The sequence below is a fragment of the Melampsora larici-populina genome, assembly GCF_000204055.1.
Source record: "Melampsora larici-populina 98AG31 unplaced genomic scaffold MELLAscaffold_112, whole genome shotgun sequence".
NCBI lineage: Eukaryota > Fungi > Basidiomycota > Pucciniomycetes > Pucciniales > Melampsoraceae > Melampsora > Melampsora laricis-populina.
The window spans coordinates 19,007-42,243 of record NW_006768876.1 but is presented as its reverse complement, the minus strand read 5'-3'; the positions used below and the strand labels follow the sequence as shown (position 1 = coordinate 42,243).

The following is a 23,237-nucleotide window of genomic DNA, read 5'->3' as shown; positions in this document are numbered from 1 at the left end:
TGGTAATCATTTTTGTCCAGCGGTCTGACAAAACCTTGAGACCATCAAATCTCTTCTGCTTATCTCCCCAAAAAGTTATCCGAAATCACAAACGTTTTAAGTGTCTTTATGGATTTGGTTCCGTTATTTTTTCACCACACGTTATTGAAAAATGTTAGTTACAAGGTTATCTTGATTTTATTATCTGGTTGTGTCACCCCAAAAAAGTCGAAAAAAATCCCAAAAAAGTGCTTATCTTGATTGCGTGTTTTTGAAGTGGTTCTCTTGTTTTCTGTTTTCTCTTGTTATATGGTTGTGACCTCAAAAAGATGGTCAAATTTTTATATAAAAAGTTCTTTGTTTTGATTGCTCTTGTTCTCTGGTTGTGTCCTCCAAAACAAAGTCGTTTTTTTTTGAAAAATTGTTAGTGGTTATCTTGTTATCTGATATCTTGTTTTCTGAAGTCTTATCCCCCAAATGGTGTCTTAACCTGAATTTTTGTTATCTTGAAATGGTACGAGTTACAATTGTCTCCCCAACAACGTAACTCGTGAACAAAAGTTATACTGAGATACTTGCCATCCTATGATGGAATGTACTTTCACAAACATGAAATCCTTCGTTCTAAAATGAACAAAGGTTCACCATGAAGTTTCAATCATTATCTCATTTGTGGATAAAGATTTTCGTAAGAGATACCACGGCCACAGTTCAAACTGCACAACTTTTTTTTTTCAATGCGTCAAAAAAAAAAGTTCATTATCTCTATCTCCTATGTAGAATTTATTTTTTGGACAAGTTCATTATCAATAGTAATCATATTGAATATTGAACATTCTCTTTAGATCTGGTTCAAACTGATGAACCAGGATAAATACGTAAAGATATGTTTGCATATTTGATTTCCAAGCCAAAAACAAAAACAATCAGACCGATAACAACAAACATAAATAACAACACCAACAGCATATCCTATCCTCCCACTTAAATAATCAGAATAGCATGAATTTTTCCTAGCAGAAAACAATCACCCAGCCAGACGATAACAGGAAACTAAAATAAAACAATACCAATAACATGTATCCTATCCTTCCTGTAAAGTAAGTAGAAGAGCACATTTGATTCCAAGCAAACAACATTAACCAAGCCAGAGCAATAACAAGAACAAAAAACAATACCAATAACATAACCAATCCTCCTACTTAAATACTTACTTAGAAGAGCAGAGCATGAAATAACCCATAAGAGCTCAAGCATTAAAGAGGTTCCCAGATGGGAATATGGGTCCTAGTGATCAGATTCCCATTCTGCTACTGTTACACAGTTCCATCAATATTTCCTGAGTAGCCATTGTGATATATGTAGTCAATATTTTGAAATGTGTGTCTCAATCTGAACAAAGTTACAGCATGTATTACACATGATTTTCTTATCTAGATGAGCAGATAACTGAGCGGACCTGTATGTAGCTGATAGCTAAGGATTTATTCAGATGTTTGCACATATGTAGTGTATGCTTTATGGCTCAGATGTGCAGTGCAAGATGATTTGATGCTCCATTCTTCTCTCAATGATATTCCCCTCCTACTTAAATACTTACTTAGAAGAGCAGAGCATGAAATAACCCATAAGAGCTCAAGTCAAGCCCCAATCACATATGAAATGTGATGCGTTAATCTTCAAAACCTCACATATACCCACATCTGCAAAACAGGCCTTCAGCAAGAGAGTTGGTCATCAGAAGCATACAAGTTTGGAATATAGCCGCCTTTTCCTTGTCTCCATTCAAGGCGTTTTGAAGGACTTGAGACCTGCGCAAGTGGGCCTTCAAAATAGAAAAAGGTTTCTCTATTGGGTTGAGGTCTGGGCTGTAAGGTGGAAGATACACCAGTCAAACGCTGTAGAACTCCTACGCAGTGTAGCGTAGGCTGAGCCGGAGAGGGTAAGAATCACCACTCGTGAGAGCGGATGAAACTACGGGTGCGGTGAAGCTGCCCTCGACCTTTTGTTGCAGTTCAAAAAGAACCAGAGCAATCTAACAACTTTCTATCTTCACAAATTTTTCCCGCAAAACCTTGTTTATCCCGTAGATGGATGCGCAAAGTCTGGCAGAGCCTGGCGGTGTACTGTACACGTCTACACAACCTCTATAACCAGAGTTATATAATTTTCGATTTTTCTCTACTTTTGAATTTTGAGTCCGCAGTGTACTTTTACAATTGGAGAGGGGGGAGATGGTTTTGTCGGCGGCGGGGATTTTCCAGAAATTTGAGTACTCGGACCCGGTGATAACAATTTATAATTGTTTTAAATAATTGGCGAAGTCGAATTTCTAGAAAGGGGTTTTTAGAATTGACGAATTTGTTGAATAGATGGGATTCGAACCGGTGCTCAGGGTTGGCCCCGAGTTGTTTGAGATTTCACACTCTGTGACACAAATAACAAAATAAATAATAATAATAATAATAAAGATCAACGACTTCACACCAGCTCAGCAACCGATAAGACCTCAATGCTTAATCACCACGACTTCAAGATCCACAGCGCAAACACTACAACTTTTCAAAGAACACCAGCACAGACTGATGAGATTACACCTCAAGATTCCCTTTTATTCAAGAAAAAAACACCTTCAAGACTTTAATTTATCTTAATCACACGAACAAGACTCTCAATATTCAAAATAAGAAACACTTTGAGTCTTTTAAATCAATCTCTTAATTCGATCACAACAAGAAAAACTAACTCCTCCACACCTCTACCCAAATCCCCTCTTCACTCGCTCAAGAAGCCTCTTTTATACCTTCATTGTACTGCAAAAAACCTCGAACCAGCCAAGTCCTCCTTCCCCATCTTTCCTCAACTTTTACTCCGATCGCAACCGGATTCCCGTTCGATTCTCGTTTAGGTTTCTATTCACTGGTATGTACTCTTTTCTTTCTTTCTTGCTCATCCTTTTACTAACTCTCTCGATCTCATCACCTCATTTTTTACTTACCCCATCCTTTATTTAAGTTTACCATTGCTTCCCTTATCCAACCGATCGTGCTGATACCCTCAACTCGTCTCCACCCCCACTGACTTCACTTCGAGGCGAGTCTTTCACTCTCTTTCCTATTCAATTTTAACTTTGTTTCTTTTCCATTTGCTAACTTATTTTGTTTGTTCATGTCCTTTCTAGTATCCTACCTGCTCAATCACTTGCTTCCACCCTTCTCGCTAAAATCCTTTGATCTCCACTTTTCACATCGAGTAAGTCCCCCTTTTCTTGTACTCTCATTTATCTTGACTTCATAACTGACATTGTTCTCTTTCTCCACCTACCTTCCATCTCTTAATCTATGCATCTATCTCCTCTAGGTTTGCTCCCAACACCTTGGTCTTCCAAATTAATCGATCTCGACTTGTTATTAGCTTCAACTTTGCTTTTTCGATCTACCCTCATGAATCGTCGATTCCTAGACTCAATCTCGATTTCGATCTTTTGTTTGTTTATTGCCCCAATTGTTCTTCTAGGTACCCCTCAATCGATCACTCTCTCCACTGTATCCCTCCCACTTTATCTTGCTCTTCTCGGTCCACCTATATTCCCATCTCGACTTTGATTAAGATTATTTTATTTATCGTCTTGCTTCTTTTGTTAACTTTATTTCTAAATTTAATCATCTAAAAAAAACTTCCTTTTGTTGTATGTAATTTCATTCTACTGATTTTGTTCAATATAATTATAATATAAAAAATTGGTCTTGAATTGAATTAAAAAACAAATGTAATCTTCTATTGGATGAATTCTTAGTCCGCTGAGCCTCAACCCAGTCATGTGAAATGAGTCGGTTCCGATGAGTAAAGCAAAAAGAAATAATAACTATACCAAATATGAGCTTTTAACCTCAAAGCTTCAGCTATAAAAGCTGAGCTCGAAGTGAGTCTGATCACCACAACGCCACGAGCCTCACAAAGTTCTGCCACCCGGCCGTTGTGATGGATAGGTGTGTTATCCATCACTAAGACGCTGTTCCGGGTAGGCCAGGGCTTCATTGCCGGTAACTGTGTTGATAGGACATCATAATTAGTATCATGAATGAGAAAAAAATCTAAAAGGAGGGAGACTCACCACATTGTGTTCAAGGTAGTCCTCGAAGTCAATCCGTGAGTAGCCACCTGCCTGGATTTGGCACGCAATCACGCCGTCTAAGGAGATAGCAGGTAGCACCGACCAACACGTAGCAGTGGTGGGCCTTTGAATGCGAGTGGTCCGTTGACCAATAGGAGCACGCGCATAATCTCAAAACAATCTATGCTTTGTGATCGCACTTTCATCTGGGAGGTCCAACGTCAGATATCCATTCATGTATGAAAAAAAAAGAAAGCAAAAAACTAACTGGTGAAGACCAGACACCTCACAGCCCCCAATCACAAGTCACTGGCAGGCCAGTGCCTCCCACCGACCCTAGCAAGTTATGAGAAAGTTATGAGAAAGTTATGAAATGGATACCAAATGGATAACATCCATCGATTGGGAATTTGTTGAGAAGTGGTTGGGAGACCACCAAAATTGAGATGATGTCATACAGCATCATAAACCTGTACAAACCTGCTCCTGTATTTCCCCACCAAGAATATATAGTTTATTAACCTTTGTGACATAAATTGACTGAGTTATTGAGGTTTGAAAAAAAAATCACGGACAAAAAATACTATTTTTGTACTATACCTAAGAATTGATTCTGGAATATCTCCCAGCTTCGTCAATATACATACACAAAGAAATTGACATTCCTTTTGAAAACATGTTTCTCCACATTTTTGTCCCCTAAAGCCTTCCTGTATGGGCAGTATTTCTACATGTAATTCCTGAATGTGTCTGCAAGTTTGATTTTCTGAAGTTCTTTGCCCTGATAAAAATTTTGAGGGAACATATTGCCAAAATCATTCTGAATTTGATCGATATACATGTAGATGGTATTTGACAAAAATCTCTGCCATAAACTTTGCCACATTCTGCCTGGAAACAAAGAATCAATCAAATTATTCACTGCTTTTGTACACACCACAATTACATATAGAAATACTGCCCACACAGGAAGGCTTTAGGGGACAAAAATGTGGAGAAACATGTTTTCAAAAGGAATATCAATTTTTTTGTGTATGTATATTGACAAAGCTGGAAGATATTCCAGAATCAATTCTTAGGTATAGTACAAAAATATTTTTTGTCCGTGATTTTTTTTCAAACCTCAATAACTCAGTCAATTTATGTCACAAAGGTTAATAAACTATATATTCTTGGTGGGGAAATACAGGAGCAGGTTTGTACAGGTTTATGATGCTGTATGACATCATCTCAATTTTGGTGGTATGACATATTTTGCTGGTAACTGACCCACAACATCCTGATAGCAGATGGATGTTATGCTGAAAACAAATTGAAGTTTTGTTGAAAACATTTTGGAGACATCGGATGTACTGGCCTGCCAGTGACCAGTAGTTGGGGGCTGTGCCTAGAGTCAATGTCATGAACTGCCTGTATGTAGGCACCTTGTGCCTCCATGGATTGATTGGGATGTACGGTACAAGCGTTCAGCTCGTCTAGATAAAGGGTTGGGTCGACGTCGAGTGACTCCATGATGAATTGGTGTTTGGCCGGACCCAAAGTGGTTGCAGGTCCTGAAGCGATATGCTCATTCGGATTGGTGAATATGGCTCGAGTTGTCAGGTAAAGATCGTACCAACGCCGGACCGAGGTGAGGGAGAGTTGAATGCCGAGGGATTCAATGATCTCACAAAATCACATTCCTCAAAGGACCATGCGGACCACAAGCATCTTGACTTCGGGGCTGTGTATTGGCATCTGCGTAGGAAAAAGACAGATATGAGAGTGAGGAGGTGCTCATAAAACTCGAATTGATAGTAGGAAAACCGGGAAATCGATAAAATCGGGCTGGGGAGAAATCAAGGGGTACAGTCGAGTGGGATAAAAAACATGGAAATTTGAGTGAGCAGGTGCTCATGAACGTTGAGATGGCAGAAAGGAAGCTTACCAGGTTGCAAAACAGGGAATTTGATAAAACCGGTGGGAAAAAAGGGATATAGCGGGATAGAGGGGGAGGGGAGAAAGCGAAAGAAATCAACCCCTGTGCCAATGTTGGAGGGGTTTGTGCTTCCTCCAAAACCGCACGACAAATCGGTGCTTCCATGGAAGCACCACGTCAGTAGATTTCAAGAGGGGTAGAGAGGCTGTGGTGACAGCTCACCCACGGTACTAAAGGAAGCAGATTTAAAAAAAAAGGTTTTTTCAAAGATTTAACCCTTTTGGACATGGTCCCTCGGTGACACTTTGGGGTGAAATCTACCAACAATCCCTTTAGTAGCTGTAGTTGCATAACAATACGTCAACCTCTTGTATGGCTGATAAAAAGCACAAGTCATTAAAAGCAAGTGTGGCAAAGTGCAGGGTTGACATGAAAGGACTGTTGACAGAATGCGAAGAAAGGTACAAAGGGAATGATTTGATACTAGTCAGGACGTCAGGATTGGGCCAAGATACCCCATTGATTGCTTGACTGTGCAGGATTTTTTCCTTTTTTTCAGGTTGTTTGAGCCTCGGAGATGCCCAGAAGGTCTTGACGTGTGATATATCACGATGCCGGTTTGCATGATGTACACTCTGAAAGGAGGGCTACACTTCAGTAAAGTCAGCTTTTGATTGATGACCAAATATGATTGACCCAGGGATATAAATTTGGCTTGAGGATGATATAGGCATCGATATACTAGACCCGCAGGGTTGATACATTCTAATCATCCCCCATTTGAATGCAAAATGCAAATCTCGGATAAGACACTTTGTCAGGACCCTTGATTCAAGAAGGAGGATACTGACTGTATGTGTCGTTTCCCTCGAATTCGTATTGAGCACATGGTTGGACACTAAAGCCTTCTGATAGGTAGTGTCGACAATTGGCCAACAAAAGATATTGATGATCTAACAAAGGATCCAAACTGGAGGCCTCCTTATAATCAGAATTATGAGGATATATCAAAGGTGAAACCGGCTTGGAATATGCTTACTATCATACCAGCAACTTTTGTAACTGCAGGTATACAAATGTATGGCTTCTCAACGCTTGATCTTACATACTAACGTGAATCATCCAAAACAGGTTTGCATTAGCCGTGGGTGTAAGTGATGTTGGAGTCAGAAGACAAAAATGAAATCAAATACCGGCAGCATCACCCTTGGTGGTAAGCGCTTGGTTACATGTCCACATTAATGGTTATTGGTTATGATGATTATATTTGAAATGTTGTCACGGTTATGTTCTTCTGATTCATTATTTGATTTCTTTATTCTTTCTCAGTTATTTCATATTATCATCATTACATATGTTATTTCATATTTAACTCTCTCTTCTGTTGTTTGTTCTCACTACTTACACCTGTGAAGTTTTGCACCAAGAGTCGAACATCATCTGTTTTGATTCTTTTACTCATCATAAGCCTATTGTATTGACAAGCTTATTATTATGTGCATTACTCACAGGTAAGCTTGTTCTTTTCATATTTACTTTATTTCTATCTTTCTCTCTTGCTTGTGTTTGTTATGCAGTAGCTATTGTTTTGTGTTAAAGAAATAAAGATGATCTGTTTCGATTCTTTTACTCATCATAAGCCTATCGTTGCAACAAGCTTATTATTATGTGCATTACTCACACACATATCAGCCTTCAGGCCATGAATCCATAGGGAAAAGAGTAGAAGGGAGATTCTTAGGAAGAGGCGGAGCATCTTGGATGTAGTAGAAGTAAGCAAAACAGGAAGAAGACGTCGATTGTGGTATCTCAGCTTGCAACAATCTGAAACAAGTGGGATTTGATCGAAAGGAAAAGGTCAAGGAATCTGATGATGGGTGAATGAACTTGTGCTGGAGTCTCTTTATATGAATCTGCTCCAGAGGATCACAATATAGAGAAACGAGACTATGAGAAAGAAAAGTACTGAGTTCGATGAGAAAAGAGAAAAGAATAACAAAGTGATGAATGAAGTTATTCTCATACAAAACACATAACACAATAGAAAAGATAATCTATAATAAGGGGTTTCAAGTTAAGTTTTTTTACGTTTTTTTACGTTACAGAAATTTGGCCGTTGTCGTAAAATGTGCGTAAATTTTTTAAAACGGGAGACCTTTTTACGTCTCCCGTTTTAAAAATACGATGTTTTTACGCAAAAAAAAATTACAAAAAACTTGCCCGAATTTGTAAAAATCACATAAAAATTATACCAACTTGAAACCCCTTAATGTGCATTAGTCTAATTACGTAATGTACTTATAGCAGGACGCGTCTACACGCTCAAATCACATGCTATTGAATTGAAGTAACACAAAGACATGAGATTTTTGTCAGATTTCTCAACTTCACCATAGTAATAATAGGTTAAACATACACATGATGGGTCTATCTTCAAACTTATGAGGGCAAATGAATATATCCTCCTTAGCATTGGTACAGGCTGAAGATTTTTGATGGCAAAACAAATAAGTCAGAAAAGTTGATGAACAAAAACAAATGTTACGATGAATCAATGAGCGAAGGAAAGAATTACTGACTGTAACGGCTTGAGTCATGGCGATCGTAGGTCACGCAATTTTGTGTGGTTTTGGCAGTACCATCACTTTTGTAGAAAGGTACACATTTGCTCCATGAAACAAAGCGAGCGTCTGGAAAATCACAAAATTCATCAAATAGGTCAGATTTAAATCAAGCTTTGATACGTTGGAAAGAATTCATTAGAGAAGTTTTTGTATAGCGTACTATCATGACCACACTTAGCAGCATCACAATGATAGTATTTCTCCTGCTTAGAATCCACAACACAATCTACAGAGTGAAAGAAAAAAATCATCAGAACGTATTTATGTATGTATAGGACCAAATCGTTGAAAGGAAGGAAAAGTATTTACAAGCTGTCGTGCCGTCCGTCCTGTATCCACCTTTACAATTGGTAGCATTGACTGGGTTCATAGTAAGGAAAGACATCGTGATACACAGCACAACGATAGTGAGATAATTCTTGAAAGACATATTGATGTAGGTGTCAATTGAGGGAATGGTAGACAATTGGTGAGACTGTCCGGGGAACTGATCCAACACGTTGAGGTCTTCTTATGACCAATTTATGCTTCACATCCTATCTTTGTTGCGGTCCTGGAAAACCCCATGTATGGCTCTTTGATGCAAGGTGAACGCCAAGCTCAGCCAGTTTAAGACGCCACTTGTAATGTTCATCACGCTCCACACCATTTCAATCTTTTGATGCGTATTCAATGTCCTCAACAAGGACTCACGCCTGTGGAGGCCAAGGACGCAAAATGTTGTGTTTTGACCATAATCGCATTCAACGATTGTTGGAAATGGGCGAAAAGATAGATAGCCTGTGCAAAACCTGTACTGAATGCGGAGTCCATTCAAAATGCATAGCCATCTCTACATAGTCACTCAGCCTCATCTACCACCATGTTCCCTAACTTAACTAAGTACCTCCTCGCGGGCGTCCTACGGAGCTTGCGGAGGAAGGACTTACGACTTATCAGTGTATTTCAGCGTGATTAGATTGCCAGATTTTGGATTTTTGACCATTTCAGACTGAATCTGAAGCACTGCATCCACCATCGACTCCCTGAAAAATCTGAATCGGGGGAACAAATTTTGGACATCTTGTACATAGTCTCACCGAAAACAAACCAGTGATGAATGGTAGCTTCTTCCTTCAATCAGAAGAAGAAACAGTGTAACTTTTTTTGATATCGATTGGACAACTGCGGAGACGGCTGGAGCCAAGAGAGGTCCAATTTGTTTTGGCCATGGAAAGAGAGAGAGAGAACAATAAGGGAAATCTGTCAACGTTGGAATGGATCACTCCTGCTTCAAATGAGGAGAGAGAAAGTGTTCTACTCCTAAACGCTCACCCAACAAACCTGCCAATTTTTTTGGGCGATGGCCACGACCGATCCACCTACTCTCGGTTCTGCAAGAAAGAAAACACTCCGTAGCTCAGCTGTGAACCACCTTACACCTGAGAAGCGTGCTTATAATATCAATAACCGACGACCTACAGAGCTCCTTGCGGCTACGCCTTCGACTGCTGTTCCTAAGCAAACTCATGCGAAAGTTGTTCTTCCAGACAACATCTTAGCTTCAACCAATGAAGAACTGGGAATGGTGATTGAAAACAATCATTACAAGCGATACAATTGCCGAGCTAAAGCACTTCAAGTAGAAGCAGTAATTGCATTGGTCAGGGGCTACGACACATTTGTATTGGCTGGCACTGGCTATGGAAAAACTCGAATTGCCGAGATGTTTCTGGATCTCTTTGCCAAAGAGTCAAAAGCTAATTTGATTGTCTTCAACCCACTAGATGCTTTGGGCGACAACCAGGTAAAGAAAGCAATTTACTACTGTTTCTTCGAGAATACCAATTTGTATATATGTTATTGATTCCATGCTTTGATTGGATGAAGGTTGTCGAGAAAAAGAAATGGAATATCAGCGCGGTAAATTTGACAAAGGATAGCTTTACAGACAATGTTGAAAAGGACATCATGGCTGGTGTATACGCTGTGATATATGTGGTGAGGATTATTTCCCAACAACAAAGACTCGATCCTACACAAGCTGATGTAAAAACTGCGTCAAATTTGAGCAAAGAGCCCTGAGATATTTTTGAACAGCAAACGTTTTGAGCATATATATTTCAGCGCAAAATTTCAAGACCGTCTGATTGCGAAGGTGATAGATGAAGCCCATATGATTTACTGGTGGGGGATGGTTCAGACCGGACGAGCAAAACATAGTTCTGCATTCACACGCCTACAGGACGGAGGAAGCTTTCGGCCATCGTACGGAGACCTTTGCCTCCGACTACTCGCAACCAACAAGATTCCTCTCACTACACCAAATGTAATCTTTACCGGGTGGTAAAGAAAACTACTGACATAGAAAAGTCCTGAGGCAACAGGAAGAGAGCTAAAAATCTGAAAAAATATGCACCTTGTTCCTAGATGTTGGGGCGTCATGATGAGTAACTTTTTGTATTTTACACGCAGATATTGGTTAATGTACTAACAATAAAGGCTGAAAATCATCAAAAACCCACATGTAACAATACCTGAAATTTGGGTCATGATTATGAAGACAATATTTTGTGGTCTAAAAACTTCAATAACTTTTGCAATTCTGCTCCAAATAACTCGATTTTTGGTTCATTCAAAAGCTGAACCATTCTGCTTTACACTTCATAATGTCAGCAAGGTGCTATCTAGTCATTTGAATGCTCTACATATGTCCAAACAGTTCTGCATGAATAGCTCCGTAGGACCTTCTTCAAACGGGCTACAGATGTGGTGTCTCAATGAAAAATGTAGAGGAAAGACTCACCTTTTCAATGAACCAAAAATCGAGTTATTTGATTCAGAACTGCAAAAGTTATTGATGTTTGAAGATTTCAAAATCCTGTCTACAAAATCAAGGGTTCAGGTATTGTTACAGGTGGGTTTTTGATGATTTTCAGCCTTTATTGTTAGTACATTAACCAATATCTGCGTGTAAAATACAAAAAATTACTCATCATGACGCCCCAACATCTAGGAACAAGGTACATATTTTTTCAGATTTTTAGCTCTCTTCCTGTTGCCTCAGGACTTTTCTATGTCAGTAGTTTTCTTTACCACCCGGTAAAGATTACATTTGGTGTAGTGTCTTTTATTGATGTCAGCGACTTGTGCACCAAGGCCTTTTTCGGCGATTTTGAAGAACTTGAGCATTCAGGAGGCTGATCTCAAGATCGTGCGAGGCGAGCTGAGTCGTTCGAACATCACAATACTTCGAGTTCAAATGGACCACGGGTTACGGAAAGCCATGGATTTAAAAAATCTTTATGCCAAGAAAGATGACGCCCCCGACGAGGAGTTAGTTAAGTCGCTTATTTACTCAGCAACCAGGGGTGCTACTTGGGATGTAATGAAAGCAGTGAATGAAGCTCGAGGAACTCCTTTGGGCGAGCACAATCCAGACAGCACCCTGATCCGAAGATATCATTCATGTATTGGAAAGAAAGAGAAACTTCGGAGAATCTCAGGTTATACAAATGATGAATTCCCTCTAATGTCGTGTACAAATGCTCTTGGCCTTGGTCAAGATTGGCCTTCGGTGATGGAGGTTATTGTGATGGCCCGTACAGCCCTTCCAGAGCTAACTCAACTATTTGGAAGATGTGGACGAGGGAACAGTCCAGGTTTAGTAGTTCACTTTGTTGAAAGAATACGTACAGGTGGTTCTAATTGTGTCGATGATGTCGATGATAGCCAAGATATGACTGATGATCAGCTCATGGATGTGTATGCTTTCACCCCGATATGCCTACGAGTGGCACTATCACTTGGAAACACGTGAGTCTGTCTCAATTGTGAAGAATGAATCCAGGCTGATATTTTTATTCAGAATTGGAACAATCCCCTGTCGTGTAGATGATCCACGAGTGATTGCTGAACAGAAACGGGAATTAGCCGCAGGTTTTCCAACATGCAAGTGCTCGAATTGTAGGCCAAAAGCTGCTGAGATGCTAATCTGCAACTTCCCTAGATTGACAAAGAAAAATTACAAGTTGGCTATGGAAGATCCTTTCAGTGTTGAGGGGTTTTTGAAGCCTGAAGAGATTGAGGCAAAGAAGAATGAATTAAACACTGGTGATAGTACAGAGACATCTAAAAAAACTTTTCAAAAAAGAAGAAATGGCACGTTGCATCCAGCTTTGAAGGAACTCGCTGATGAATTGGTATTAAATTATCGGTTGCATTACAACAAAGTCTACGGAGAAGATGATTGCTGTGAAAGTGAAGACTATTTTGGACTGGATGAGGCAAGAGCAATAGTGAATTCACTTGACAAGATTAAACATCAACAGGACATCGAGCAGAACATGGGGGGCGATATAATTGAAGGAGGTGTTAAAGTTGTTTTTGATTACATTGAAGAATGGAGGACACGTGAGGTAGCATTGGAATATTCACAGAAGAAAGCCAAGTTATTAGAGACAAAAACGACTTCTGATGTGAATCGAGTGTTAACAGAAGTGACCAACATCACACCTACTCCGACTGGTCCTGCAGCACCAAACAAGAAAAAAAGACGAAGTTCAGCTCAGGTCAAAGCCGATAAAGAAGCTACCGTTCTTAAAGCTGCATATAATTGGCGGTGTTTGGACTGGTTGAGGGTGGATAAAGTGCCATACGATCAACTTGATGCAAAAGAGGAGGCTTACCAAAATAAGTGAGTTGTATTCCTCACTGTACCAATCAACAAAGTCTTTGTCAATACTTCCAAAGCCATTTCGTAGATCGCTCTCATTTAATTCCTCACTTTCGCCTTCTTCTTGACTGTAGTTTGAAGCAACAGGCCAGTGGAAGCGCTCCAATTGTTGCTTACAAAAATCCGCTTTGAGCTTCTGGATACCAAGGCGATGGATATCGGCTAGTGGTTTACCTACTGTTACTGAATTCGGTCTAGACTGGGTGATTCTTTCGCTTCGGGCCATGTTCAGGAAGCGAATCATGGAATTTGGTGTTGACTGGTTCTTACGTGTTTGTCGGATATTGTTCTGACCTGCTCGGCCTTTCATTGTGTTGACCAAGTGGGATAGCTAAGTAATGTCAAATTAACATTTGTATGCGATCGAAATGTTGGAAGAGTATTTTATTGTGAAATATAATCAAATACATACCAGCCCCACTGTAAGAGAAAAGGTCTCTTTCAATCGCTGAATGTCTGTTCCAGGTCCCTAGAACAAACAATTCCAAGGTTTGTCAGCTTGGGAAACAAGAAAAAATGATAAAACCTACCGCATGATTGTAAAAATACTTCAGCCAGTAATTCTTGATTTCGAGATGAAAATCTTTTGCAACAAAATGTCCATGTCGACCGGTTGGAGAGATCAAGAGGGTGTGGAGGATCACATGTGAAAGAGCCTTTGGAAGAACGGTTGTGAGGAGTCGAATCAGTCGAGGGAGATACCGGGAATAATGGGATAAGCCCTTGATTCCCTGCATCTTCACACTCCAAGACTTCCACATGAGGAGGAGGCGACCCACATCGCCATCTGACATTGCACGATTCGCTTCGACGATTGTGGCAAAGTCGCAAAGTCGCAGTAACAGCTGCAATCTCTGGCTATCACTGTCTTGACGCGCAAGACGGATTGCCCGTCCCGAAAAGTATGCAACAAACACTTTCTCAATGGCTTCTTCAAAGAGCTCAACCGACATGTCGACGTGATTATTGACAGTATCTACAGGAAGATCAAGTTCATCACTTGGAAAATATACATCACATACACATCAGTCATCATACTTAATCATATAGTTGAAAGGTTCAAGTCAACTCACAAGATGCAACTTGTGATAGTTGCCTCATGTATTTGCTCAATCCATCGGATCATTGAGGTAAAATCTTTTTTTGAAGTCGGTTTTTCACTCTTTCCACCCAGCTTGACGACTGTTCGCCACGCTCCTCGATCGTTCTTGTTATCAGGATCCCCCCAATGATGTAATAAAATTGCTTGTCCAATGTTCCAAAGCGTGTGGCCTGCACCGGGAATCATGAGCAGATGCGATAGACTTTCTTCTGGGAATTTCGAAGGAGTCCTTTGGCTTTGTAATCCGTGAAAGTTCAGACAAGTACCTAGATCACCTTCTATGATTTGTAGTCTACTTGAGAAATCTTCAGCTGATAGACCGGTTTGTTTAGTCAGCTCGTCATAAAGAGAAGCAATACCATCAGACCCATTGTCCGATGAATCCATCAACTTGAGCATGTCGATGTCAGGTTTTTCTGGCTTGATTTGATCTATGGATACAAGGTTCAACAGTGGAATCTTTTTGAACTTCTTTGGATTCTTCTGATATCGTAAGAGAACACAAGCTATCTGATTCTTTAGAGTTAAATTCCATCGCTTCGCTTCGTCTTCTTTTGGAAGTAAGTCACCAGAGTTTACCGGCTTTTCGCAGTCGACTTTGAGGAAACCTTGGAAAGCCTGAACCGTACAATCCTCAGCATTCAGACTAGTAAGCATTTCAGGGTTTGGGTAATGAATATAACCCCAAGTACCATGATAAGTTTTGTTGGTTGCATCTAAGCGCCTACTATGTACTCGCTCCATCATATTGAGATTATCTATACATATGAGGAAGCCAAATGTACCAGCAGCTTTTATTTTTTTCTTGATTGTCTTTGCATTCTCCTTAGCGAGTACTAGAAGGCCTCGTAGAGCCGATTTTCGACAAGCACTGAGACCGATTTGATATAGATACTGGTTCACTCGTTCAGAAACACCGCAGGCGAGCAAAGTAATGGTATTTTGAACCTGGAGTGCATTGCATCGGCGATTACATCCAAACGCAAGCATTTGAACCATTGTCAGAGCAATCTACAGGTTATATAGAGCTTAGAGTCAGTCTGCTGGTCGAACCATGACCTTGTATAAACAGCTTACAGCTTTCAATCTAGATGTTGTATTTTCCGCCTTGTCCGTTGATTTGTGATAAACATAAGATTCAGCCAATGGACTATCTGATTGAGATTCCTTTGGCGATTCGGAGTTGGAGTCTGATTCTGAGTCGGAATCCGAATCCGACTCCAATCCTGGCTTCACATCAAGACCCAGTTTAAAACTGATCAATTCGTGAATGAAATTCATGCTTTGGATGACGGTGACGTCTCTTTCAACATCCATCTTGTGATCGAAGAAAGTCTGATCAAGTTTATTGATATTTATGTAAAGACTTCCAGTCGGTGGAGACTGGGCTGCCACAATCACCTTGGCCTGTGAACATATATAACATTGTAGATCAGATTTCTGTTTCATATTCCATATTTCATATAAATCACAAACTCCAGCGTACCTTCTTCAACACCCAATCATTCCATTTCTCTCGACATTTTGGCTTTGCATTGACAAGCTTGTCGATTGCATCAAGGATTTCCTCGGTAGTCTTCCAACCTTTCTTCACAGACCCCCACTGTTTCTTCCGGGTGACAACGTATCTGTTTTTGGATGTTAAATAAGAGAGGAGGAATTTTTTCGTGCTCGTTTGATGCTTGGTCATAAATCGACAAATCCTTTCGACTAGATCATCCGGTTCTCCAGGGGTGGGTGGCGGCAAACTTCCAATCGCAGGATCAAGTCGAAAGCTACTTTCTGATCCTCCGGTACTGCTGTCCATTTGAAATTGTATTGGAGTATACTTGAGGGATCAAGGTGTAAGAAAATTAATGACTCGCAATGAATTGAATTGAAATTTCAATCAGTCTAGGCTATGGGTCAGTAGAGAGGGTCTATAATTGGATTTAACTTGAATACAACTGTTTTCGCAGCAAGAAAAAAGAAAAATAAAATAAAAATCAAGATTCCAAATTTATTTGAGCTCCTTTGGACCCTCGACTTCAAAACCTCTTGAGAAGAATCTGCAGAGGGCAAAAGATGGGGAACTCTTTGTTCTATAGATTGCATGGAAGACATTGAGGGATCATCTTTCATGAGAATGCGTAATTGAGGATTGGAGATAGCCCCCGCCAAATCCAAATCTAATCACGCTGAAATACACTGATAAGTCGTAAGTCCCTCCTCCGCAAGCTCCGTAGGACGCCCGCGAGGAGGTACTTAGTCAAGTTAGCCATGTTTCAGCTTCTTTGCACCACTTCTCTCATGCTGAAAGCTTTGTACAATTCTGTACGTTCCGAGCGAGAAGAGCGGGTCCCACATACAAGTAATTATCTACACACAAGGAAGCCACCAAAGGCCACCTACCCAGCTACAGGTCAGTGGGGAAGACGGATCTGGGAAGACGGTGGCATTTGGGCCATCTTCGACCGAAGATGATTTCGCTCAATTCCAACAATATTCCAATTTTATTTTGAAAATTTAGGCCTAGTAATTTAGTGATCAGTAGCTAGAATTTTGTTTTTGGGATGTGGGTGATGTAAAGGGTTGAAATTTTAATTTCCAGTGGCCAATATTGCCCTAGGTTCATGAAGTAAAAGGTTGAGAAGAAGTCAATTCCCTCTACATCATCTTTCTCTCTTCATGTCAATTGCACTCAAATTGAATTGTCAATTTTGTTCATCCCTTGCGAACACCCGAGGGACTCTCTGAGGGGGCAGGCTGTGGTCTTAAGAATACTTTGAACCCATTCTTGGCAAGCTCTTTTCGTGACCATGAACATTATCACATGTATGTTTGGTGTAATCTGAGGTTTGGTAAGGGTCAGAACTGATGGAAGCTCGTGGTACGTACAACTTTTCTGAATCCATTACTTTCCACAGCATCTTAGTGATGGATGAAATGGGATCTTGTCAAGTCTCACTATCAAGAAGAAACCTTCACATTTGTATTGAACTTTTGGCTGATCAGGTTCAATTCCTTTCCAGAGATTGTGTCCTTTTTTGAAGATCTAACACTTTTTGGGCACAAGCTTGACTTGAAGTTGAATGATAAACAATAAGAAAGGATATGCTGTACTACATAGTAGCAAATTCAGAAGTGTATTATTACAGAGTTCTTTGTTAACCCTCTACAGACGGATTCTAGAACTCGTTGCTATAATTTATCCTGAAGCTCTAAAAAATGCAATCTTCGAAGTAAAGTGATTGCAATGAATTTAACTTAGCAATTGCAAGCTGTCTAGTCAAATTTAAGACCAAAGATAAACAAAAAGATTTTCATCAGATTCAATCAACTTCACTAAATACTCAAGAATTACTCAAACATCCATATCACTGGTTTATCCCCAAACTTATGTTCACAAGTAAATAAATCATTCAATGCATTCCAACAAGCTAAAATTTTTTGAATGATTAGAATAGAATAAGTATTAAAGCTAAATGAACAAAACCAAAAAAATTGAATCTGAATTTATGAATCAAAAAAAAACAAGATTACTAACAGTAATGTGATTCATCATTACACTGATAATTTGAACAATTTTGTGTAGATTTTTTATCACCAGGAGGATTATACGGTTGACAATTTTTCATTGGTATAAAATGAGTGTCTAGAAAAATAAAATAAAATTGATAAATAAAATTAATTCAAATTTCTAGTTAATTTCAAGTTTTCATTACATACGAGGTCTTGGGCGGCTGCGCCGCCCCTTGTACTCGAAAAGGCGCGCCACCATGCGCCCTCAGTGTCCGTCCAATCCTCGACGAAGTGCAAATCCGCGTCGTTCAAGCCTCCTGCCGGTCGTCTTTTACAACATGAATTTTACATTCCAGCAACCAGACTATCTACAGTAATCACAATCGTTACAAATGTACCTCAAAACACAATCATTGACCATACGTGACCTCATGTCCGCCTGCCTCTTCTCCCACTGCGCCTCGATTTCAAAGCAGCTAACCCCTGTTGCCTTCTACTCCTACGAATCCTGTTCCGCCTTCCTACGACAATCACATGTGAGACCTGGGAACTCCATGTCAACATCAGGCCTTACGACACAATCCAAGGACAAAAACAACTAACTTTGATTTCCCATTGATTTCTCACACTGTTGAACGCAACCACACTCCCCCTCAAGTTCACAATGTTCCCAGGGTTGAGCGCATCGATGCTCAGCGACGAAGAAACGTTTGTGTCGAAGACGTATGTTGCACGGAATTCTACTACTCTACCCTCCTGAGAACGAAGTCAGTACTAGCTTTCCTTCCTGAAACAAACAAACTTACTGCATGATTACAATACCTATGCAACACCGTGCACACTTCGTCTGCATAACCGCCGGCACGGCTAGGTCTACCAAACCAGTCGACGATTTGACCAACACTCTGTACCGACACTCTGTTCGCCAACTCAAGCACATCCACGGCTATGTTGTCCATTGAAATCGTACCTGATTCATCTTTGAACAAAGTGTCTGTGGTACCCGGCGCGCCAGGCACCACTTCTCCTTTGAGACGATAAGATCCATTCGAGCGGACCCTGCTCCAATTCCTTCTTCCGGCTATTATTAATCCATATGACCTCAATGTTGCATCACAAACCACAACATGCGTATGGTGTAGCCTGAATCTCCCCGCACCATCCTGATCGGAAATGACCTAGACAATGTCGTAAGAAATAAATCTCCCTAAAAACTATTCGGTGCTTACCTGACTTCCAACCCAGAACACACTGGAGAAACGTAACGGGAGATGAAAACCAGTTCCGACTTGCATAGCGTGATTCAATAAGATGAGGTAGATGAGACGTCAGGTTGTACAGTCGTAAGCAGCCCGCAAGTCTACACTATCAATACAATGATATCTGAAATTCGACAGTTGCAAAAATTGTTCCATCTCCGTCCCAGGTGAGCAAGTTTGGCCTTTTTACAGTGAATCGCGACCAGCCTGAAGTCTCCCTCGTCGCCATGAATTCATCGAATTCAGCGGCCGAATCCCTGCCTCTTAACGGACTGGCTCAGCCAGTTCTGACCCCGATCGCTTTCTGCACCCGCAATCCAAACCAGCTCATCACTTTCATGACCGGAACAGTCCTCTTCTCGCCTAGCAATTTCATTAATCAGACACAACTGGCAAATGACTTCCACTTGTTTCGGTCCAATTGTTGTCTCCCCTTGGTACCAGACTGTTTCACACGGAACTATCACAAGCCGTTACACCAGCCTGGTTACGTATTCCTAGTTTAACACATCCTGTAAGACTTACCTACTTCGCCTCCCCTGGTCGCTCTGTGTCCAGTTCATTGCTTGACTTCACCCACTGACCTGCTCTTGCCTCCACGTGTGTCACAAGCCACTTCCCTCCACGCCATCCAGCTTAGCCGCGTGGTTCAGTCAACCATAGACGCGCAACGGCGCCAAATCCAACCAATTCACTACAAAAGCCCGTGACTTGCATCGTTGCACTTGACAACTGACAATCAAGCCATCAAAATACCTTAACCCTACTATCAACACAACACTTGTGAGTATCCTGAACCATTCTTGTCACATTATATACTAGCTCACATAGCTTCACTACCACGTCCCAGTTTGAGAGATACTCACCAAGATGCCCAAAGCAATTCCGTGTATCAGACGCACACTTGTCCCGTGTACCAGACGCACACTTCACTTCACCTATACTTCGCCTAACTCCTGTGTACTTCATATTGTACTCAAGCACCAACGCCGTGGTCCCCCTCACCTACATATTATTCTCAGGTCGAGATTGTGCGAAGAAGCCTCTCTCGAACTCAATATGTGAGTCTACATCACGTCATGCAGCTCACACTCACTTCCTGCGAACTGACTGCCCTGATCCCGTCATAGAGGCTGAATTTCAGGACATGTACTACCCCTACGTTCTTGTCCTGGTTAATCTCTTGTAACCATGTATGCTCATCACGCATTCCAAGCGCCTTTAAATGAAATATATTTATGAATGACATCAATTCCCAAATTGCTCCATCCACATACGCCACCATGCGTTATCCAGCGCAAACAGCTCCTATTATGCGGTAGAAGACGTTGTCCTCATCTGATCCATGCCCTCCAGGCGCGCAAATCCCGTTGCCCTAATTCTTGACCTGCTACATCCGTTTTAGGAACGGATCGTATGTCGTTGACGCGCAGCCGGCTATGACTCTCCACGTGCACGACTTGACCACATTGTTCCCAATTTTGACGCATCGTAAGTTCACTCCTTGTCGCATTACACAACATGGCTCACGCCCATCAACGACTCCCTGTGATCCTCGACGGTATATTCGTCTTAGGAGAGCTTGTAAGTCATGGCCTTCTTCGAGGTAGGACTCAACTGACACTGTTCTAGGTCGAAGAACCGCGTCGTGATCACTGCTACTCTGCGCGACGCTTCTGGACCCACTTGGTTGACATGCCTAGTTCCCTCCATGCTACAACCGTGATTGTCTGTGAGCCTTATGGCCAATACGTTTTGGGTCCTCAACTGGCCTTCGCTCTCCGTGGCAACATTATACTTCTCCCTTACCCTCGAGAACCCGTCCTTCACGTCGACGCAAACGAATTCGCCCAAGTGTTCACCAACCCGCAAGTCAATACCAGTAACATCAATGATATACACGTCTCATCCGTGGGGAGCATTGTTTCTTGTAATCTCTCTGCCAACAAATCACATTGGGATGTAGTTCTCTCGCATTGTGACTACGAACCAAACGTGAGAATTCAATGGCTCCCAGACATAGACCGTTACTGACTTCCCTCCAGGAACGACGACATCATACCTTCAACATGAGGTACATTGTCAGCTTACGGATTATGACCGACTCACCCCCGGGCACCTTCCATAAAGGACGTGTCTTGTCGCTCGTAGGCTCCATCGTTTCTCATGCTCAGGATTCGGCACTGTGGAGCATTCGAGTAAGTACGATGACCACTCCTTGACGGGCGCTGCTGACGTCTACCCTCAGGCCTCTTACATTCTTCCAGGCCCTGCAAACGGAGCATTCCCTTAGGAACGCGTATTGTGCGACTTGACATATTTGTTGGCAAGTGGTTCACTTGGAGGTCTCATCGTAATTGATACTCGATGATCATTGGAATTCTGCGTCCTCATTTATTCATGTACAATTTGAAATCTCTTTTGACATCTCGGCGCAATTCGCTGCAGCTATTACAGTAGTCTATTCACAATCTTACATTATCAACACAAGCAACAAATTCCGCGTGTTATTCTCTCAATAACAAACCGCGGTAAACCACATTAAGCGTGGACAGTTCACGCTCCGTTTCAGTTACCACAACGCTTGTACCCGCAGCGGAAGTGCATCTTGACAAACCCACATACAACTGACCGTGCGCAAAGACCGGCGTGGGGAGCACCAGACACACTTTGTTCAACGTTTGGCCTTGCGATTTGTTGATGGTTAATGCGAAAGCTAGTGAGACTGGGAATTGGAAACGATAAAATGAAATAGGCGCCGCTTTGTTACCTGGGTGAAGCAGTGCCATCATTGGGAGCGAGATACTCATGCCACTCCTTGGGCCGTTCACAATTAAACACTGCAACGCATGCTGAGACGCGGCGGTAATCAAGAGCCTTGTCCCGTTGCACAGTCCGGTCGCGAAATTCAAGTTCCTCAGTAAGACAACGACGCAACTCACCTTGAGCTTGAGAGTGTGGTGTGGGAAGCCAGGAAAGTCAAAGCTATTCAGAATATCCGCTGTGACGTGCTCTTCATTATCTTGATCGATATGGTCCATTGAATCATAAGTCTTCAGTTCGCCGTCAATAGCGTCGATTACCGAGGTATTTAGCCTGTCAACTGTCTGATTCAGCGGCGTGATGATCGCCCTTGAACCGTAATAGAGCGCTAGTTGTTCCCATGCTCCCCGACGTAACAGATTGTTAGTTGCTGCATAGAAGTTCCGGATTTGAGACGACACAAGGTTGTTACTTGGCTTGACGCTTGTACAATCCATGTGTTCCAACTTGATTTTCTCATGCGTTCTGCTCTGAAGTTCACCTGAGCCAAGCCTTAGAAGCCACTTGGCAAATTCGCCTCGGTCCGACCCTTCTTGCTCCTCGTCTAATCCTCCTCGAAGGCGCATGTTGACCGTGAGTTCAAATTCCTTGGTTTCCGGCCAGAGGTAAGAGTATTTGAGGCATACTCTTACACAGTCCATGACGCCTCCGTGAGGGACTACTGGCAATATCTGTCTGAAGTCCCCCGAGAACAGTATGGTGATTCCTCCAAATGGCCTATCCACGCCTCTTAAATCCCTAAGCGACCGGTCCACACACTCAATCAAATTCTTGTTCATCATTGAGATTTCATCCCAGACGATGAACCCCGTCATTAGGAGGTGACGGCCCTTCGCTGTCGATGGAGAGAAGTTACAAGTTGATTCCTCCGTCGCGTTCAACGGGATCATCAACATTGAGTGCGCCGTTGCCCCTTCCAGTAAAAGAAGAGCCGCGATTCCGGAGGACGCGACGGAGACGAATCCATGGCCATTTGCGTTGCAGTAGTGAAGACATGTGTTGAGTAAAAAAGTTTTACCGCAACCGCCTGGCCCATCTACAAACATCACACCGCCAGATCCTGCTTTGATCCTCCCAATGACAGAGTTGTATACGAACCTCTGCTCGTGGGTTAGTTTCGGAACTGCATTGTTCAAGAACTCTTCGCTTTCTTCTACCGTGACGCCATCAATAGAAGCGTCGTCTCGTGTGATCCCTAGGGGC

The 23,237-nt window shown here is 41.7% G+C and overlaps 4 protein-coding genes across 4 annotated transcripts; 1 reads left to right on the top strand and 3 right to left on the bottom strand.

The window, feature by feature from the left end:
• Positions 1-8,325: 8,325 nt before the first annotated feature.
• MELLADRAFT_123273 (uncharacterized protein) lies at positions 8,326-9,065 on the bottom strand (the record flags this gene model as incomplete). Its single annotated transcript, XM_007418908.1, has 5 exons — positions 8,326-8,345; positions 8,428-8,493; positions 8,591-8,701; positions 8,796-8,861; positions 8,945-9,065. The coding sequence occupies 5 exons, from the start codon at positions 9,063-9,065 to the stop codon at positions 8,326-8,328; spliced, it is 384 nt and encodes a 127-aa protein (XP_007418970.1).
• Positions 9,066-9,977: 912 nt separating this feature from the next.
• Positions 9,978-13,642, top strand: MELLADRAFT_114103 (uncharacterized protein; the record flags this gene model as incomplete). The annotated part of the gene is made up of 5 exons (XM_007418918.1): positions 9,978-10,256; positions 10,505-10,615; positions 11,796-11,950; positions 12,483-13,310; positions 13,498-13,642. 5 exons carry the CDS (start codon positions 9,978-9,980, stop codon positions 13,640-13,642), a joined length of 1,518 nt encoding a protein of 505 aa, XP_007418980.1.
• A 1,844-nt stretch (positions 13,643-15,486) lies between these two features.
• MELLADRAFT_114102 (uncharacterized protein) lies at positions 15,487-16,258 on the bottom strand (the record flags this gene model as incomplete). Its single annotated transcript, XM_007418907.1, has 3 exons — positions 15,487-15,618; positions 15,688-15,858; positions 15,938-16,258. The coding sequence occupies 3 exons, from the start codon at positions 16,256-16,258 to the stop codon at positions 15,487-15,489; spliced, it is 624 nt and encodes a 207-aa protein (XP_007418969.1).
• Positions 16,259-17,790: 1,532 nt separating this feature from the next.
• Positions 17,791-21,529, bottom strand: MELLADRAFT_114101 (uncharacterized protein; the record flags this gene model as incomplete). Its single annotated transcript, XM_007418906.1, has 13 exons — positions 17,791-17,870; positions 17,978-18,085; positions 18,434-18,473; positions 18,556-18,708; positions 18,759-19,130; positions 19,182-19,203; positions 19,485-19,656; positions 20,078-20,216; positions 20,308-20,430; positions 20,898-21,035; positions 21,112-21,193; positions 21,247-21,273; positions 21,321-21,529. 13 exons carry the CDS (start codon positions 21,527-21,529, stop codon positions 17,791-17,793), a joined length of 1,665 nt encoding a protein of 554 aa, XP_007418968.1.
• Between the last annotated feature and the right edge of the window lie 1,708 nt (positions 21,530-23,237).